The 19,736-nt window shown below is 38.1% G+C and overlaps 1 protein-coding gene across 2 annotated transcripts in view; it reads right to left on the minus strand.

Annotated features, from left to right (window-relative positions):
* Positions 1 to 19,736, minus strand: part of LOC106132232 (uncharacterized) — a 68,158-nt gene that overhangs the window by 14,820 nt on the left and 33,602 nt on the right. For both annotated transcript variants that reach the window (XM_060952634.1, XM_060952633.1), the window contains exons 2-11: positions 17,510 to 17,651; positions 6,951 to 7,040; positions 5,655 to 5,803; positions 5,135 to 5,247; positions 4,278 to 4,475; positions 3,480 to 3,570; positions 2,737 to 2,806; positions 1,847 to 1,956; positions 1,237 to 1,325; positions 448 to 616 (exon numbers count right to left, since the gene is read on the minus strand). In XM_060952634.1, the coding sequence (XP_060808617.1) occupies positions 448 to 616; positions 1,237 to 1,325; positions 1,847 to 1,956; positions 2,737 to 2,806; positions 3,480 to 3,570; positions 4,278 to 4,475; positions 5,135 to 5,247; positions 5,655 to 5,803; positions 6,951 to 7,040; positions 17,510 to 17,651 (1,221 nt within the window). The remainder of the gene's footprint in view (positions 1 to 447; positions 617 to 1,236; positions 1,326 to 1,846; positions 1,957 to 2,736; positions 2,807 to 3,479; positions 3,571 to 4,277; positions 4,476 to 5,134; positions 5,248 to 5,654; positions 5,804 to 6,950; positions 7,041 to 17,509; positions 17,652 to 19,736) is intronic.

Below are 19,736 nucleotides of genomic sequence, written 5' to 3' on the forward strand. Positions count from 1 at the left end.
CAATAAAGTTTTAATAAATAAATAAATCATATCAATCTCTTGCAATGAACAAATAATTTGTAAACCTGCACATTCAGGCAACTGTATGTGTCCCTACAAGTTTGGTACGGAGGTCAGACGGGCGTCACTTAGTACAAAAACCTGAAACACCCAATCCAAGATCGTGATTCGTCCATGATTTACATTTAAGAGATCTATATTTGTACATTGACGTCCGATGAAAATGCTGCAGTGTAGTTTGTTCCGCCGCTTCTTCTACACATGCGCTTTGGAAGCGGTAGTAGTTATAATTAGATTTAAGTGATGTGACGTCAATAAGTGATACCTTGTATCCAATTTTGAAAATAAATCTATTCTATTCTATTCTGTTCATAGGCACCCCTTGCCTCCAGACATGACCGGACCTAAAGCCAGCCAGAATGATGACGAGTCAAACAAATCTCTCACCCTCTCCTTCTCCTCTTGCAACTGCCGCTGCCTATCCCGGAAGGGGATGTCCCGCCACAGCGTATCGAGCGGGGTCTGAACCCGATCCAGTATAACGCGGCCGCCGCGACCCAGCCGGCGGCGGGCGAAGCCGATACAGCGGTCGGCGCTTAGGGATGTTAATGTGAACCTGAAATGTAAATATTGATTAAAACTACTGAAAAAAAAAAAGAAAGGTTATTAGTGACCTAAATATTTCTTATTGGAATTAAAATATCTATGAAAACTTCCATGGATGTGTAAAAAAAAACATTGAGACTTCAACGAAGGTGGGAATAACCTCCCACAAGATACGAGATCTGCTCCTAACCTAAGTTCTTTTTAAACACTAATCAAAACACTGTATTCCGTCTGATGCATCTAACTCAATTGTTAGATGCATCAGACAGAATACATACAATGTACTCATATTATGTAAGTGTTTATATACATTTTTTATTTTTGTTCATTTATCATTAATTATTCAGGAATTAATTGATTATTATAATTCTGTGTGGCACCAATAAAAAAAAAGAATAGGATCACTCCATCTCGCTGTCATGGATGTCGTAAAAGGCGACTAAGGGATAGGCTTATAAACTTGGAATTCTTCTTTTGAATCTAAATTCTATCATTAAGCCAAACAGCTGAACAGCTGCAAGCTGAACGTGGCCATTCAGTCTTTTCAAGACTGTTGGCTCTTTCTACCCCCGCAAGGGATATAGACGTGACTATATGTGAGTGTGTATGTATTTCTATCGCTGTCCTTACCTATGCCTCGGATCAATTTCGTGCTGGAAGAGTCCATCTTTGGAAGGATTGTCCGTGTCGACTGGATCGCCGTACAGAGTACTAGTGGGCTGTTGACAAAAAAAATACTTATTATAATATATCTAACTGTTTAAATTAAATGCACAATACCGCATAAACCTGGCACCAATAAAAAAAAAAGAATAGGACTACTCTATCACTTGGATGTCGTGAAAGGCGACTAAGGGATAGGTTTATAAGCTTGGGATTCTTCTTTAAGGCGATGGGCTAGCGACCTGTCACTATTTGAATCTCAAATCTATCATTAAGCCATACAGCTGAAGGTGGTCTTTCAGTCTTTTTGTGACTGTTACCCTGTTGAGCTTTAACCCCGTCAGGGGTAAAGACGTGATGGATGTATAAAGTTTTGATACATTTAAAATAATGAAACTAATTTCATTTCTTAATAAATACATAAGTATCTTAATTTTTTCTCGGACGTTTCGAATCATGATACAATGATCCATGGTCACCAAATAACATGATTCAAAACTCGTTTAATACATGTATGTATTTATAAATAGTATAATGTTTAAAATCACATATTTCTTTATAAGTAAGCAACACTAACCATTTCATAATAACAGCCGGGTTTGCGACGAAACGCGAACGCACCGTCGTCCGGCGGCGACGCAGGCTCTGTCCGCGTCTCCTCCTCCGAGGACGTGTACACGCCAGAGTCTGGAAACACACGCGCGGAAAAACATTTTAAATGATGATTATTTCTTTAAGTGAGTAACTGAAACAGTGTGGATTTTTGTTCGTAAGTTACAACGTCGTTAAAGATCTCTCTTGCGAATGTAGCCTTATAGGTTCGGGGCCTAAAGGACCTGGATTTGGCCTATTTGGGAACAATAGGATCTGACTTGGGGCCAATAGAATCTGGTTCGGGGCCGATAGAATAAAAATAATAATAATTTCGTAAAAAAGTTATTGATTGAGGCGCTTCTTTTATTTTTGTAGTACCTACAATTGCGCAGAGACATTCTCTATGAAGTTGAAGGAAAATATCTCTGCGCTATTGTCTCCCAATATCCTGTATATGTGCCAAAATTAAGGTCAAAAACATTATTCCTCGTGTTTTGGTAATTTAGTCCGTGTAATGCAACTCCTATACAGCTATGTGAGCCAAAACATTTTTGGAGAAGTTTCACATACATTAAAAAGAAATAAGGTCCCTATATCTGTGTTTAAATTACAGCCAAAAACTAATGTCCTCTTGTTTGATAGTATCAAGACTAAAAACCCAGTCAATGACTTCAAATATATAAAACCGTCTATGTACTAGTATTAAAACCAATACCATTTTTCCTAGCGTTTACAGTATTGAATACATGGAAATAGTCGATGTGTTGCAAGCTCTTTGGTGTAGGCTCAAAAACATGTCCATTCATGTTTGAAGTGGGCACACAACAACAGTGTGTATCGATCGCATCGTGTCGTGGGAGCCCTATCACTCACCTCGGAGGCCGAGCGCGGCGCCGGCGGCCACGTGTCTGTGCTTCCGCTTTTTGTACGCTCGCTTCTCTCGCTGTAATGTAATCACACCCCATAATAGTGCTTAGGCGTACCGAGATAAATTCATTGAGAGACTAATTTGGCCGGTGGTAATCAAATAATAAAATTGTAATAGTAATTTTTGTTTTAATTTTGAAAACTCGGATACAGTATGTAAAATATCAAATTGTTAATAACATGTCGTGACCAAATTTTGATTTTTATTAATTTTTACTTTTTTCTAGAATCGTAAACTATATTATTTTTTCTAGAATCGTAAACAAGGTTTTTTGAACAGCTTGCTTATTGCAATTATTTTTGTCTTCTCTTAAGGGACAACTAATGAAGATATCATAAAATTATACATTTATAAATCTCATTCACGAGGTGCACATTATGCAAAAGCTATCTCACTTTTTACCTATGATCCGATATTTTTTTAAGTTCGAAGCGCGTAAAACACAGAATGAAGTGACAACTCTTTTGTTCATCACCACATAAATATACTAACGGAGTACTTATTTATTTTTACTTACCACTCGACTCGATTGTGATAAAAGTTAATAAAGCGATAACTTTACAATCCTGATCACGACACGAACATATTAAAAATGGTTTAACTAACTCAAATTCTATCTACCGTTGAATCGCCATAATGTTTTTACTATAAAAAATTTAAGGTTGGGCATAATGATAATAATATTTACCTGTCTGGGTATGTCCGGAGGAGCGGCGGACGTGTAAAGCGGCGTCTCGTAATGGCGGTAGCCGGCCGCGCGGGGCAGAGTTATTGCGGGCCTGGAACGAGACACGTGAGGTTAGCACCGAAACTAATGTACATTATTCCCCGTTAATTGCTCTAGCGGTTATCGTCGCTGAATCATGTTCAGAGCGCGCTGCTCTCGCGTTTGCTCCCTAATAGCGCACCCTATCTTGACTCCCTACAAATCTCTATCACTCAATTCCAATTGAGATTTAAATAGTGACGGGTTGCTTGTTGCCCATTGCATAAAAGAAGAATCCCAAGTTGATAAACCTATCCCTTAGTCGGCTTTTACGACATCCATGGAAAAGAGATGGAGTGGTCCTATTATTTTTTCTATTGGTGCCGAGAACCACAAGGCAATAAACATAAAGATATTACGTTTTTATACCTTACATGGTAATCAGAACCAACAGTCTAAGGCTTAAAGGTCACATATGATCACGTCTATATCCCTAGCGGGGTAGACAGAGCCACCAGTCTTGAAAAGACTGATAGGCCACGCTCAGCTGTTTGGCTTAGTGATAGAATTGAGATTCAAATAGTGACATCCAAAAGAGGAATCCCAAGTTTATAAGCCTATCCCTTAGTCGCCTTTTACGACATCCGTGGGCAAGAGATGGAGTGGTCCTATTCTTTTTGTAATGGTGTTGGGAACCACACGGCACTTAAAGGTCACATTCCGCTTATACTAAAACTGCATTGTCCAATAGAATACATTAAGAAGAAATAAATTAAATACCTCGGCACTTGCGTCTCAGGCAACAGCTGATTGGCGAAGTCGCCGGCTGAGTACCGCTTCTCGGCCAACTGAGCGGTGAGAGCGACGAGCGACCGCTTAGCGTCCTCCCGGCGCGCGACCAGCTCCAGCAGGTTCAGCGCGCGCGCAAGGTCCCGGCGGAGTTTCAACATCTTCTCGTACGAGCTCTCGTCGTTTTTCCTGTTAAAACGATTGGTGACAGGTCAATCAATTAGTCAAGTCACTAGATTAGCATTCATCTAGATAAGGTAGATGCATTCAAAGTCTGTCATTACAGACTTTGAATGCGTCTACTAAAAAAAATGTTTCTCATTAAATTATTGACTAAACAAGGCAAAAGAGGAAACAAGGGAAAGAGTCCTGATTTTATCCATGTATATATATATATTAATATACATGTAATATATCTGTCAGGCTGAAAGCTTTTCAATCAAGCTATCACTTAACACTCTGTATTCATAATATGTAATACAGCCTTAGTTAACTGATCATTCGTATGAACATCAAAAATTTCACATCTGGTAATTATGTATTTTTCCAATGCATTTCACATGGTTGATATTGATATTTTACTGGGAATACTGACAAATTCAGAATTTCTACATTAGTTCACAGCCCAGTTTCGTTCTCACCTTTTAGCGTCCAAGCTTCAGGTGAAAATTGATGAATATAAATGCGATTAGTGTTAGCTTGCCACAGGGGTTCCTCAAGGAGGAATCCTAGGTCCCAATCTTATTTTTTATTTCCTTTGGCGCGATTAATTAGCTTTCTTATTTATCTATCATTTATAGATAAATTCACCCAATATCTTTACTGAGACGAGTTAAAAAAGTTCTCACCTGTTTTTCCTGGTCTGCATCTTCTCTGTTCTTCTCCTGAAGGCCAAGTAAGGATTGTTAGACGACTGTCCCGGACGACTTTCAGTCTTCACCGACAGAATAAGGGGATGTTGCTGAAAATAAGCAAAGTAATACTGATTAAAAAATTTAATATAAATCAATTATAGCATAAGTTTTTTTCATTTTAGAGTTGGCTCGGCGTCTTGTACGAACATTTCAACAGTTTACACTGGAACAATTTGTACGTTAAAGATGAACGCCAACTTTTGTAAAATATTACTCGTAATAAGAATTCTCTAAAACGCGCAGTTGTTGCCTAGGATTAAGTTCATTTATTACTGACCTTTCTGCAAATATTTATTATATTTTTTTAACTACTATTTACTGGTCGTCTAATTTTATTAAGCTACACCAACTATTACAAGATGGCGCTACCATCCAAATACCTACAACGCGCAATCAACATTTTCATCTAGGCTTTAGTACAATAAGTCATTGGCCTTTGTCCACTAGTACTGACCGTGTTCAATCGCTTGTTGAGCCAGTAGTCGTAAACCGCCGTCACCAACTCGTCGTGCCTCTCCAGCAGGAGTTTTGCCTCGCTCAAAGTAACCACAGTCTGGCCAGAGCTCTTTTCCAGCTTGTCCATCATTTGCTCGAACTTTAGCTCTGTAAAATGTGTATATTGCTAAAAATTGGATAGTCAGTTTCTTATTCAAGGACTTGATAAATTTCTCACTATTGTATCGTCCATGGGCTTAGCTTACAGAGATACCTCAATCACATTAACAGACTTTATATACGAGAGAAGAAACTGACTGACGACTAATCAATTCACTTTTGATGCTAAAAAGTTGGGAATATTATACTCATAGCTGCATATTTCAGGCAATATTTGTAAATTCGTAAGCATTGTCCTAACTGGATGGTTCCTCTGTTTACAGAGAATCTGAGGTCAGACGAGATTACTCTGTGTGATTATCTAATTTACCCATTCTTGGATCTTGGTCATATGGCGGACCTCGGGTTCTTACCCCGGAAGGACGACCTAACCAACAAATTGCAGAATGATGATTCCCAGTTAAAGAGAGAAAGAAATCATCCTCAAAGCACTAAACATTCTTAAAGTAGCTACTAAGACTTTAACCCTTCTTTGCATGATGATGGAAATTTCAATCATAACATTTAGAGAAGAAAAAAAGGTACTCAAAAACAGTAAACTTTAAATTTGTTGTTGCTGGCAACTTTATAAATGACTATTGCATACAACAAAACCCTAGTACCAGTCTACTAGAAGAAGAATTACAATAAAAAAAAAGAAAGGTCACTTCGGTGTAAATTTCTTAAATGTAAAGGCTATTCCACAATTTCGAGTAATCAATGTGGAGTTAATTTGTGCTTGAATAAAAATAATAATTGTTTTTTAAATTATCATTTAGAATAAAGGAGAATAAGTAAACAACATCTTTTGACTTATTTAGTATTCAGCTATATATGTAACAATGCATAATGATGTAAATTTTCATCACAGTTTTTTAAATAATTCAAATTCTTATTTATACTAGGATTTTTTTAAATATTTTTCCTTTAATCTAGAGCATTAATTACATCAACCTGATTTATTTCAAAAAAATTGGAAAAATCATGCAATGAAGGGTTAATATATTTTTTAAATATATTCCATTAGCCCGCCATCTAACGGCACCACTCTGCACTAACAAGCACAACTTGACAGCCTAACGCCATCTAGTCATTATACCCGGAACTAAAATAACATTTTTACCTGTGTCCTATACAATTTATTAGTTGACAGTACCTGTCAACTCGAGGTGCCGCTGCTGCTTCAGCCACCTCTCGTCCTCCGAGTCGATGTCGTACTCCGGCGCCTCCTGCTCCTCCCATAGCGCTGTGAAAAGAAATGTTTCGTTATGATCGTCAAGTCAACAATTATTTATAGGGGGTAGACATTACCTATGGTCTTGAAGGTTAGTCAGCTGCTGGGCTTAAAAATAGAATAACCCATCATCGTTAAAATGAAAATTCCAAGGGTATAAGCCTTCAATTTCATTAATATACAATCTACGCACGAAGGGAAGCAAAAATGAAGGGTGCAATTTTGAACTTAGACCTTGACTGGCACTTAACTAAGAAGGAAGTCGGTATGCAGGGATCGAAGCAAGTGAAAAGATGTAGTCTCTACCTATCCTCCAAGAAAGAGGCTTGATTTTATATATGTATGTATGAAAAATTGAGAAGATTGCTCCATCAGTTGCTTTGCTTTGGAACCCAAAACTGAATTAAATAAATCGATGTCTAATCAATTTAAATATCATTAAAATACAGTAAATTTAAGAAGTGTCCAAACATACCCGTCTCAGGGTCTTCGAAATTAACATCGCATGATGCAACCAAGTATACGCTAAGATCAGAGAAAAAGTGAGTTCAAAGACATACAAACTACCTACTGGTTAAACTCAGTCACTCACGTACTAGTATGTACTAAGATTATCTTCAGATATCTTAAAAAAATTCGCTTATAAACTATCAGACAAATTAACCCAATGCCCTTTGTGCAAAAGATAAGACGATATCATTTTGATGATAGGTACCTAATTACATTTTTAAGCATAAAGCGATCGAATAGGACTCAATAAACATTTTTTTAACAAAACACAAGGAAAATTATGTAAAATCTTATTACGTTAAGTATGAAAATAATATTTTTCCTGTTGGATTACTTGAAATATGATGACCGAAATCGAAAAATTTCCGGTGTTATTAATAAATACGTACTCGTTGGCTGAAAGAGATCCCACATAGGGATAAGCCTCTGTTTTATATATTTGTAATGTACTGTTTTTTATTTATAGCATTTACTTACGTTTGGAGTGGGTACATTTTTGAATGTTTATTTATTAGGTAGCATTATATTGATATAAGATATTATGTTGCTAACCGACGCATATACTATGAGAAAAAACATACCTGCCCATTTTGTCAACTAAATGTGTAGTCATGAGTTTTTTTTAAACTCTGTTGTGTGTTGTAGATGTTCTCAACCTACTCCTCCGGGAAAAGAGGTGATTTTATGTATGTATGTATTTATGTATGTATGTATGTGTGTTGTTGGCAAAATTTTCCATTGGTTATAGGGTTCGCAAGATAATGGTAACAAAATACACGGCGATTTACCCATGCTTATTGATATAGGTACTGAACCCCCCTGCAAATGTAACGGAGATCAGACATGAGTCGTGTCGAGTCGAGTCGCCGGACTCCACGATTGTGGTCACAGGCGAACCCCGGGGTTCAGACAGGGTCCCGGTACAGATTCACATCCATTGGCAGAAAGTCTATCAAAATGTACCCAAAATAAACATTCGGATCCTATATAAAATGGGCAGGCGGTCAATTCCCACCCCACATAAGTTAAATTGGGTAACTTTATCCCAACAAACTCTTACTAAGATAGTTTCGTATAACATATATAAATGCATACATACATACATACATATGATCACGTCTATATCCCTTGCGGGGTTGACAGAGCCAACAGTCTTGAAAAGACTGAATGGCCACGTTCAGCTATTTGGCTTAATGATAGAACCGAGATTCAAATAGTGACAGGTTGCTAGCCCATCGCCTAAAAGAGGAATCCTAAGTTTATAAGCCTATCCCTTAGTCGCCTTTTACGACATCCATGGGAAAGAGATGGAGTGGTCCTATTCTTTTTTGTAATAGTGCCGGGAACCACACGGCACGTCATAAATAACATACAAAGGAAAACATTCAGTCATCAATTGAATGTGCAGTGTGGTTCCACGCATTTTAATAGAATAGGACCACTCCGTCTCTTACGTGGATATCGTAAAGGCGATTATGGGATAGCCTTATAAACTTGGGATTCTTTTTGTAGGCAATAGGCTAGCAACCTGTCACTATTTGAATCCCAATTCCATCATAGAGCGGAAAGTGGCCTTTCAGTCTTTTTAAGACTGATGGCTCTGTCTACCCCACAGGGGATATAGACCATAATCCTTGGGAAAGATATAGGAGTGGTCTTATTCTTTTTTCTATTATTGTAACCGGCAAATTATATTTATTACTTCGACACATCTCAATTCTATCATTAAGACAAACAGCTGAAAGTGGCCCATCAGTCTTTTCAAGACTGTTGGCTCTGTCTACCCCGCAAGGGATATTGACCTGATTATATATATGTATATATGTACTGCGAGATAAACCCACCACCACCATGGCCTTACCAACCTTCCGGTTATAGATACGAGGCGAGTCATGTTTAGAGTGCTCCCGCGTTTGCCCTATATCAGCGCACCCATTCTTGACTCCACACAAAATCTCTTCTGTGTCCCATTAGCTCCGTACTAGCTTCGCCCGCAACTTCGTCCGCGTGGATTTGTTATTTTCATGGCATCATTGAAGCCCTTAAGGATGAATAAATTTCCCCGGTTTTTTTTTCACATTTTCTATTATTTCTTTGCTCCATATAGTTGCAGCATGATGTTATATAGCCTAAAGCCTTCCTCGGTAAATGATCTATTCGACGCAAAATTATTTTTTTAATTCGAACCAGTACCTAGTTCCTGAGATTAGCGCGTTCAAACATACAAACTCCTCAGCTTTATAATATTAGTATAGATACCCCGCTCTTCTAGAGAGGGTTAACAGCTACTTCGACGTCAATCTACAAAGTTACCACGTCCTAAATTCGGTTGCAAGTTGAGAGTGAGGGGCTGTGCTCACGAAGTATCAGAGTTCGAAACCCGACGCGGCGGCGAGTATTAACAAACAGGCAAGTTCGAATTTTGCCGATCGCAACTCAATAATGACTTAAACTTTAGTTAACTCAGGTCTCATGGCAGGCATTCATAACGACCTAGGGTCTAGACGCCACAGGATTGGTGTATCAAATCCTACTCCTACTGCTATATTATAAATGCGAAAGTTTGTAAGGATGTGTGTGTAATTGTTACTCTTTCACAGATAAACTTTTGAACGGATTATCATTAAACATTGCAGTAATGTAGCGTACACATTAGAATAACGTATGTTTAAAGTGATTTAATGCGAACGAAGTCTAGTTCATACATATATATCGCGTCTTAATCCCTCACGGCGTAGGCATAGCCAACATTGTCTAAAACACGCTACGTTCGGCTGTGAATGGTGGAATTGAGAATCTAATATTAACAGGTTGTAAGCGCATAAATGTATCATAGACAAAAAGATTAAAGATCATTTTTGAAAAAACATTTAACATTATTTTCTTTTTTGATAGTAACATTTTGCATTCCCAGACATTCACGTCACGATGTTATATGAACTTTTTCGATTGTGAATTGCACAAGATGAATGCACAAGATTTTTGCGCCACAGTTCGCTTTTGTGAAATCCTGAAAATACCTACTCAAATATTCCTACTTATTTTCCTGGGGTACTTTTATGCGGAGCAGGTCCCGTAGTATCATACATTTTAAAAAGTCATAATAAAAAGAGAAACAGAGATTAGATATTTCGCGCGATAAAAACAGCGTCGCGCGTGGCATACTCTACGGGGGCTGATCTCAGTAACAAATACCTGACCGTGTCAGTTCGCCAGGCGCAGGTAAAAAGGGCGACCCGGAAAAAAACCCTTGTAAGTCGTTATATATAAAAGGCCTTAAAACTGAAGACGCGGCCGGCTGGACAAAGGCATTTTTTAGGCAAAAATAACAATGGAAAATGTACTTTTTGTATAATGTGTATTGTAATTGTGTTTCATGTCAAACTAGCGACCCGCCCCGGCTTCGCACGAGTAGCATTTATACATAAACCTTACTTTTGAAGCGCTCTATCTATAAAAAAGTGCAGTTTTAAAGATCTAAGCATACATACATTCTACATACAGACAGACAAAGGGACAGACGCGGGAAGCGACTTTGCTTTATACTATGTAGTGATTGTGATATACTATTTTTATTTCATTTTCATGTTCCAAAAGATAGAATATGGCCAGAAAATGAACAAACTGAGGCAATACATAACAGACGTCTTCTTTGAGGCGCGTTCGCCGTCACTGTGCGAGACGAAGGCCGGGAGAACAGCTGACGCGTATGAGCGACAATCGGGCACACACGGTATTATTAGTGGAGGGACCGATCTAAAGACTAAAGAAACCAACAAAACTGAGGCAAGACATAGCAGACGTCATGTTTGAGGCGCGTTCGCCGTCACTGTGCGAGACGAAGGCCGGGAGAACAGCTGACGCGTGTGAGCGACAGTCGGGCACACACGTTGTTATGTTGAGAGGGATCGATCTTAAGACTAAAGAAACTAACAAACTGAGGCAAGACATAGCAGACGTCTTCTTTGAAGCGCGTTCGCCGTCACTGTGCGAGACGAAGGCCGGGAGAACAGCTGACGCGTATGAGCGACAGTCGGGCACACGCGGTGTAATATTGAGAGGGACCGATCTTAAGACTAAAGAAACTAACAAAACTGAGGCAAGACATAGCAGACGTCTTCTTTGAAGCGCGTTCGCCGTCACTGTGCGAGACGAAAACCGAGAGAACAGCTGACGCGTATGAGCGGCAGATACATATGTTAAATTAAGTAGGGTTTGATCTTCTTGAGAATAAGTAAAGAATCATAATATTGAAAGGTTAATGAACTAATAAATTATTTGAATAAATAAGTGTTGTTAAAAAACAAAAAATAGGTCAGAAGCGCCCTCACGAAAGTATCTTGATTGAATCGGAGACGTGTTGGTAAAAGTGAAGAGTAGACCAAGAAGCTTGCAAGAATAGAATGATGAATGTAGATGAAGCTTAAAAAGTAAGAAGAATGCAATATAGGGATGAATGTGGCAAAAAAAGATGCAGTCCCTGTAAACATCTTGATTAAAGGATGAGACGAGAGAATCTACAATGAAGATATTGCTATACTACTGTAGCTAACGTAGGAAGCGATTTAATAATAAAGGCACCAATTGCTGGTGCATTAAGAAATCCCAATTTTATTTCTAAACAAATCTTTATACAGAATGTATAAAGATATGATGATTATTATCAGCTTAAACACTTTTTAAATTGCCACATTATTTTTTTATCATCTACAATCAATCTGCGGATCTGATCCGCACATATATCTTCACTTGTATAACCGACAGGACTATTCTAAACCCTCGGAATCATTAGTAATGCACGATTACTATAGATCAGCCGTTCAATAGCGACTTTTATACTTGAATGTGTTGAAATAGAGTTCAAATTTACGATTGCTGTATTTCCAGCCTGTAGCAGCTCAATAGCAAGCCGTGTAATTTATTCGATTTTAAACTTTATGAAAGTGTAATAGAGTTCAGATTAATTTGAACTTAGTGTGATTAAATCACGTATCGTATCGTATTCTTGATTTCAGCGTACAATTTGTAATAAGTACTACGGTAATGTGAAGGTCGTTTCAGATTTATTAGATTAGAAAATACCATAGTATTGCTAGATTGACGAAACAATTAGGCTTTACGAACTTAACACTAAAAGACGTACTAAGGACGCAGAATTAAATATATAATTTACTTACAGTGTAAATAAACAAGATCATTTTTTTACGTTATCAGGTTCAACGAATTAAGAAGAAGTAATGAAGAGAAGAATTGGCCGTAATTATCTTAATAGGAAAATTTTATATTTTATATTACTTTTGTCTAGTCTATTTAATAGCAATAGCCAGGACTATTGACCATGAAGTACATTATTGAAACTCATATGAAACTTTACCAATCTTTTCTAGTTGATCTACAAAATAGGTATTAATTGGAGTCAAATATGTCAATGTCACGTTACACAGTGTGCATCTAGCTTTTACGCCAAGATTCGCTCTCGCGTAATAGTGTTACTCATCCCTGTTCTATATGTGTAATCCAATCATCATCATCTTTGCTCTTGTCGAGATTAGTACCAGGAAATGACACTAACGTGTGGTTCCCAACACTAATAAATAGGATCACCGCATCTATTTCCAATGGAAAACGGCGACGCTAAGGGATAGGCGAATAAATTTAGGATTCTTGTTGCGGGCGATGGGCTGTCAACCTGTCACTATTTGAATTTCAATTACATTATAAAGTCTTTTCAAGACTGTTAGGCTTGTCTACCCCGCAAGGGATATAGACGTGATAATATGTATGTAATCCTTAACGTGATGAGGCAATCACGCTGACCACTGGACCAACAGTTCCGCGCTGACGGCATCGAAACCAACTTTATATGGGAAAATAATTTTGTGTGAAAATTTGTGAAAATCTAATTTTCCTCCTACGGAAAATTTGGTTTTCTTCACGATCGATTCTTTACCTTTAATTTAAATTTCAACACTAACATCTATTGGTCAATTTTACATTACTAGTCCTAGTTTGTTACTAGTCTAGTTTTATTACTAGTCCATGTATGTCCATATATCATAGGATATATTATGTCGGTCTCAATGGCGCAGCGGCAGTGCGCTTGTCTAAGACACCGTAGATCCCGGATTTGAATCCCGGCCAGGGCACGATGAGAAATGAACTTTATCTGATTGGCTTGGGCCTGAGAGGTTTACCTGTATAAGTATTTACTATAAAATATAGTATCATTGGGTTCGTATCACGTAACACAAGTTTCGAACTTACTTCGAGACCAACTCAACCTGTGTTTATCCTTAATATATATATATATATATATTTATATAGAATATATTGCGAAAACCCAGTTTCATCCTCAGCTGTTAGCTTCAAAGCCCGAGGTTCAAAGTGTAAATTGATTTGGAAAAGTTTTAACGGTCCGCTGCCTGTTTGACACCAACCCTCTTCTGGAATATAAAATGATGGAAGAATGATTAATGGTTGTAAAAGACAAACATTTTGTACAAGTTTGGATAGACTCGAAATTCCAACACGTATATGAAAGAATCATGTTGTTGTGCAAAATATTTGTTCACCATCATGGACTCGAAGTATCACTAAAATTGTACAATTTTAATATTGAATTTGTGATGTGTGGTTCCCGGCACCAATAGATAAAAGAATAGGACCACTCCATCTCTCTCCCATGGATTTCGTAAAAGACGACTAAGGGGTAGGCTTATAAACTTGGGATTCTTCTTTTAGGCGATGGGCTAGCAACCTGTCACTATTTGAATCTCAATTCTATCTTAAAGCCAAATAGATGAACGTCGCCTATCAGTCTTTAAAAAAAAGTTGGCTCTGTCTATCCCGTAAGGGATATAGACATGATTATATGTATGTTAATATTGAATGGACACATTTGTACCCGAAATTCCTATTTAATTGCCATATCAGACGAATGACTAATACCGAATGCTATAAACAAAAAAAAATATTTGTTCATCAACGCCCATTATACTCCACATATTCCTTGTTGAGCTACGTACTTTAGTTTGATAGCTAACAGATGCTAAGATATGTATTAAACTAAGAACCAATTCGGGTAAGGTTCCCCTTGCAACTTGCGGAGAATTATGTCGTGTAAAAACTAGCTAATCAAAGTCTATGGTTTACAGACGTACCCCGCTCTCCTGAGAGGTGGACAAACATATATGTGTATAAATAATCACGTTATTATCCCTTATGGCTTAGACTGAGCCAACAATCTCGCAAAGACTGAAAGGCAACGTTCAGCTGTATGGCTTAATGATGGAATTAAGATTCAATTAGTGACAGGTATGCTAGCCCAACGCCTGTAAGACCAATCCCAAGTTAACAAACCTCTCCCAATATGTACAAATAGTTGAGACAAAGCAATTATTTTAATCACCAGTGCTAGTTAAGTGTCAAGTACGCAGTTTCAAGGTGAGTTTATAAATAACGTAGGACGCAGTATAACGTGTAGTCACCGATATTGTCGCATTCCTATGTTTGTGTATATGTATGTGTGTTCGGCATGATAAATCAATTCCTAGAATATGTGAGAAAAATAAAAAATAATCTTATGCTAGTTAAAACTGCGAGTCAGTCTTGACTCGGTCAGCATTGAAAGCAAGAACGAGTCATTGATTGCTATATCACGTCTGACTAGAGATTTTGATCAAAGCTGTACAGCTTTATCATAATCAGGAGGTACGGCAGTGCACCCGCCAAGTCGAGCGCGAAGCAAACACTGCCGTACCACACACCATCCCGTATTGGAACCAGTTCGCCGCATTTTCAGGCCCCTATTTGATAACCTTTGGATAAGACCAGAACGAATTCGAAACGAAGAATGTTGTAGCCGTTGACTTGTACCCACTAACGCATAAAGAATTCTCAACGGCCAGTCATATAACATTTAACTATAATAATAAAGAGATCGCAGTAAGGAGTCTTAATACTTGGCACGACTTTTTCTAGATTTCATTACTTTTTAAATATAAGCAAGCATCAAGTCTTGGCTAGTTTTTTACAGAATGTGTTTGATGGGATCATTATAGTAATAGAATTAGATATACAGAGATTCTCTGCTTAACCCAAAGGTTGACTGTCAGATAATGCATTTGAATTAAGTCTGCCCATTGTGTCATTGTTTGTACAATAAAGTATAAATAAATAAAAAAAGACGTATTTGAGGAACAATATTTATAACGAAACTTAGTTATAAAACTAGGTACCGTAGTAGACTCACAATATTTTAATAGAAATGGGACTGGATTCCACATAATGGGCTAGGCCGGATAAAAAATAATAACTAGGTACTTAGAATCTTTTATAAAACAATTTTACTAAACAAAAATAAATCTTTTTTTATCTCAGCTGCAACAGAGACCTATAGATGTAGGATACATGTAGGACATCGGAACACGCGGTACCATCATTCTCCTCACATATGTGAAGAGGAGCTAGATTTCCTACTGTGGACTTCGATTCTGGATTGAGGTAAGTAGGTCAGATTTTACATAATACAACTCCTATATCCCTTGCGCCGTGTGGTTCCCGGCACTAATAGAAAAAAGAATAGGACCACTCCATCTCTCTCCCATGGATGTCGTAAAAGGCGACTAAGGGGTAGGCTTATATACTTGGGATTTTTCTTTTAGGCGATGGACTAGCAACCTGTCACTATTTGAATCTCAATTCTATCTTAAAGCAAAAAAGCTGAAAGTGGCCTATCTGTCTTTTCAGGACTGTTGGCTCTGTCTACCCCGCAAGGGATATAGACGTGATTATATGTATATGTATGTATGCATCTCCTATTTAAAGCCCCGTAGCCTTGCAGTTAACCCAACTTAACCCGCATGTGATCATTTCATTGGTTGATATACAAATGACTATTTACCGAGTTAGTGCTTACTATGTTTATGTTACTACAAACACTATCTCGTACTTTGCGAGATTAAAACCGTACATGCCAAACATCTTAACCAAATACCGCGGCGAGCTTCACCTTGCCTGGTCAATGCCGTTAGGGCTAGGTAGTGTTGCCAACTCTCTCCGTAAAAAGACGCTAAATCGGTTTAAAAAAAAAAAAAAACGCAAGATCCCCAAAATTGGCATAACAAGCGCTACAGGTGTCTGAGACAAAGTACGCCGGCCGCCAAGATTTACAAAATGTATAAAATTAGTTGATCAAAATCAGTTGCCATATTTTTTTTGTTCGTCTTTGCGGATTTCTACCTCAAATTCTTTAAAAAATCTATGAACTCTTGATAGAAGTTCATGAATTGATTACAGAAAATTGGCGCCAAGCGCTAAAATCCGAAATTTAGACGCTGTAGAGTTCAAAAACGCACTAGATTTATCGCCGAACGCCCTGGCAACATTACGTTTGGCAATCCGTTACGTCATACACGTACAACCAAATGTTATTTGGATGTGTTAATTCTTACTCATTCGGAGATGATTCAGAAACATGTTCATCAATAATTCCATAATTAATACATTAACCACAGAATGAATTTAGTTGTGGTCAGTTCCTGTTTTTTGAAATACATATATATATTTTTTAAGGCAATGGAAACAAATGACTATATCTTTAGAGCATTATATATTAAACTAGCTGTGCCCGCGGGCATCATTAAAGCCCTCGAGTATGAATAATTTTCCCCGTTTTTTTTCACATATTCCATTATTTCTTTGCTCCTTATAGTTGCAGCTAATGTTATATAGCCTAAAGCCTTCCTCAATAAATGGTCTAGTTCCTGAGATTAGCGCGTTCAAACAAACAAACGAACAATCTCTCCAGCTTTATAATGTTAGTATAGATAATTCAGTGCCTACAGACTTAAAAAATACCATCACCCCCGTAGAATGGCAAGCGCGACGCCGTTTTTATCACCAAATCATCATTTTTATAACAATTTCGCAAAGCTGAGCTAACCGACCAAATAAAACGGGACAGTACTCACGCTGCATGTGTATATGCTGCTTGGGCATCTTGTAGTCGGGCGGGTAGCATCTCTCGTAGAACTGGAGGTCGTTGACCTCGCACACTTCCGGCGTTGGTATGATGAGCCCCGTGCCTGATATCGCCCTTTGGAGGTGGTGCTCCTGGTGAAGAAGAAATGAACATTGTAAGTTATACATACATACATAATATGGTCACGTCAAGAGAATAGTGTCAGGTGAGATTCAAATAGTGACAGGTTGCTAGCCCATCGCCTAAAAAAGAATCCCGAGTTTGTAAGCCTATCCCTTGTTCGCCTTTTACGACATCCATGGGAAAGAGATGGAGTGGTCTTATCCTTTTTTGGATTGGTGCCGTGAACCACACGGCAATTTTTGTAAGTTAACAATATTCAAAGCAGCAAATTGAATATAAGCTCAAGCAAATTGAGGGTTTATGGCAAATCGCCCAGGATCAGTCCTGGCATTATTCCTGGTTACGTCCTCAGCTCTCTGGAGACCTGGGGCACGCCTTTTAATCGTAAGCCTGTACTGGGTAAATTAAGTTTTTACACGAAGCGGCTCTCGTCTGACCTCGGCCACCTTTGCAGGGAAACATAAACCATTGGGTCATGATAAAAGCAGCTCCTGATTAACAATGAATTTACCTATTCCCTTATACGCCTTTAACGACATCCATGGGGAGGGTATGGAATGATCTAATTCTAAAGTGCAGAGTGCCACACGGCACAATTCTCGGGATAACTTAACCCATAAAGGGCTTACAAAGCCAAAGGCCACGTTAAGACGACTTAATGATGGAGTTGAGATTCAAAGATGGAATTGACAGGTCGCTAGTATGTATATCGCCTAAAAGATGAAACCTTGCGGGGTAGGCAGAGCCAACAGTCTTGAAAAGACTGAATGGCCACGTTCAGCTATTTGGCTTAATGATAGAATTGAGATTCAAATAGTGACAGGTCCCATCCCAAGTTTGTAAGCCTATCCTTTGGTCGCCTTTTACGACATCAATGGGAAAGAGATGGAGTGGTCCTATTCTTTTTTGTATTGGTGCCGAGAACCACACGGCACCGTGTGATCTGTGATCATTCTTTCGGGTTGTCCTTAAATTATGTCACCAAAGAGTTATTGGCCCGCCACAGTCAATTACATAAAAAAACACTAATTTGAATAATGACTCCGTGCCAAATTCTCGTGACTTTCCCACGGTTCTATCACGGTAAACTGATCCCTACGCTAATCAATATACAACACGTTTTTCCCGTTCCATTTCCGTGGGGCTTATGACGAGAACACGTAAATTGTGTAATAGTGAACACGTTTAATTGTTTATTTTTAACACGCGACAATCTCGCTATAACTACACTTGATATACAAGTTTTTACGTAATTGTAAAGATGTGGTTTTACTGACAGAGTTTCTCGAAAAGATGACGAAAAAATTCTTATCTCCTTTGTTTCTATAATGTGGTGCCTGACACCAATAGAAAAAAGAATAGGACCATTCCATCTCTTTCCCATGGATGTCGTAAAAGGCGACTAAGGGGTAGGCTTATAAAACTTGGGATTCTCCTTTTAGGCTATGGGCTAGCAACCTGTCACTATTTGAATCTCAATTCTATTTTAAAGCCAAACAGCTGAACGTGGCCTTTCGTCATTTAAATTATATAAGGACATCTCATCAATTACAAATAAACTCACTATTTTGAGTGTAGGTATTAGTTGATGAACGCTGTAGAGTCGAGTAAGTAAGAAGTAGTAGTAAGTAAGTATCACTTACTCGTAATTACTTTTGGGGATAGATACTTAAATTTTGGTGTTATTTGTCTGGCGACTACTACTCGTATATATTTAATTTATTAAGTACACGATAATTTCTAAAAACCAGTCTGGCTTAAATTTTACACGCTCATTATAATCCCACCCGTAAAACAGGCTCTCGCTTTACCCACACCCTCGCCTGGTGCAGTCCAAATGTGTCCCCAACATCCACATCGAAAGGGGAATACTAAATAACATAATGTGAAAGCACTTTGCAACTAATCCGTCCATTAACTAATCTTATTACTACAAAAATTGAGTTCAAAATCGCGTGATAGAAAAGAGGAGTTAAAACGTCATCAAATGGTGTTTCTGTGAAATTGTCATTGCAAATATCAATCGTATTTCTGAGTACAAAAGGGTTCAAAATAGAATAGACCTGAGTATGATAAATTATTGAAAAGCTATT

The sequence above is a fragment of the Amyelois transitella genome, chromosome 29 (assembly GCF_032362555.1).
Source record: "Amyelois transitella isolate CPQ chromosome 29, ilAmyTran1.1, whole genome shotgun sequence".
Lineage (NCBI taxonomy): Eukaryota > Metazoa > Arthropoda > Insecta > Lepidoptera > Pyralidae > Amyelois > Amyelois transitella.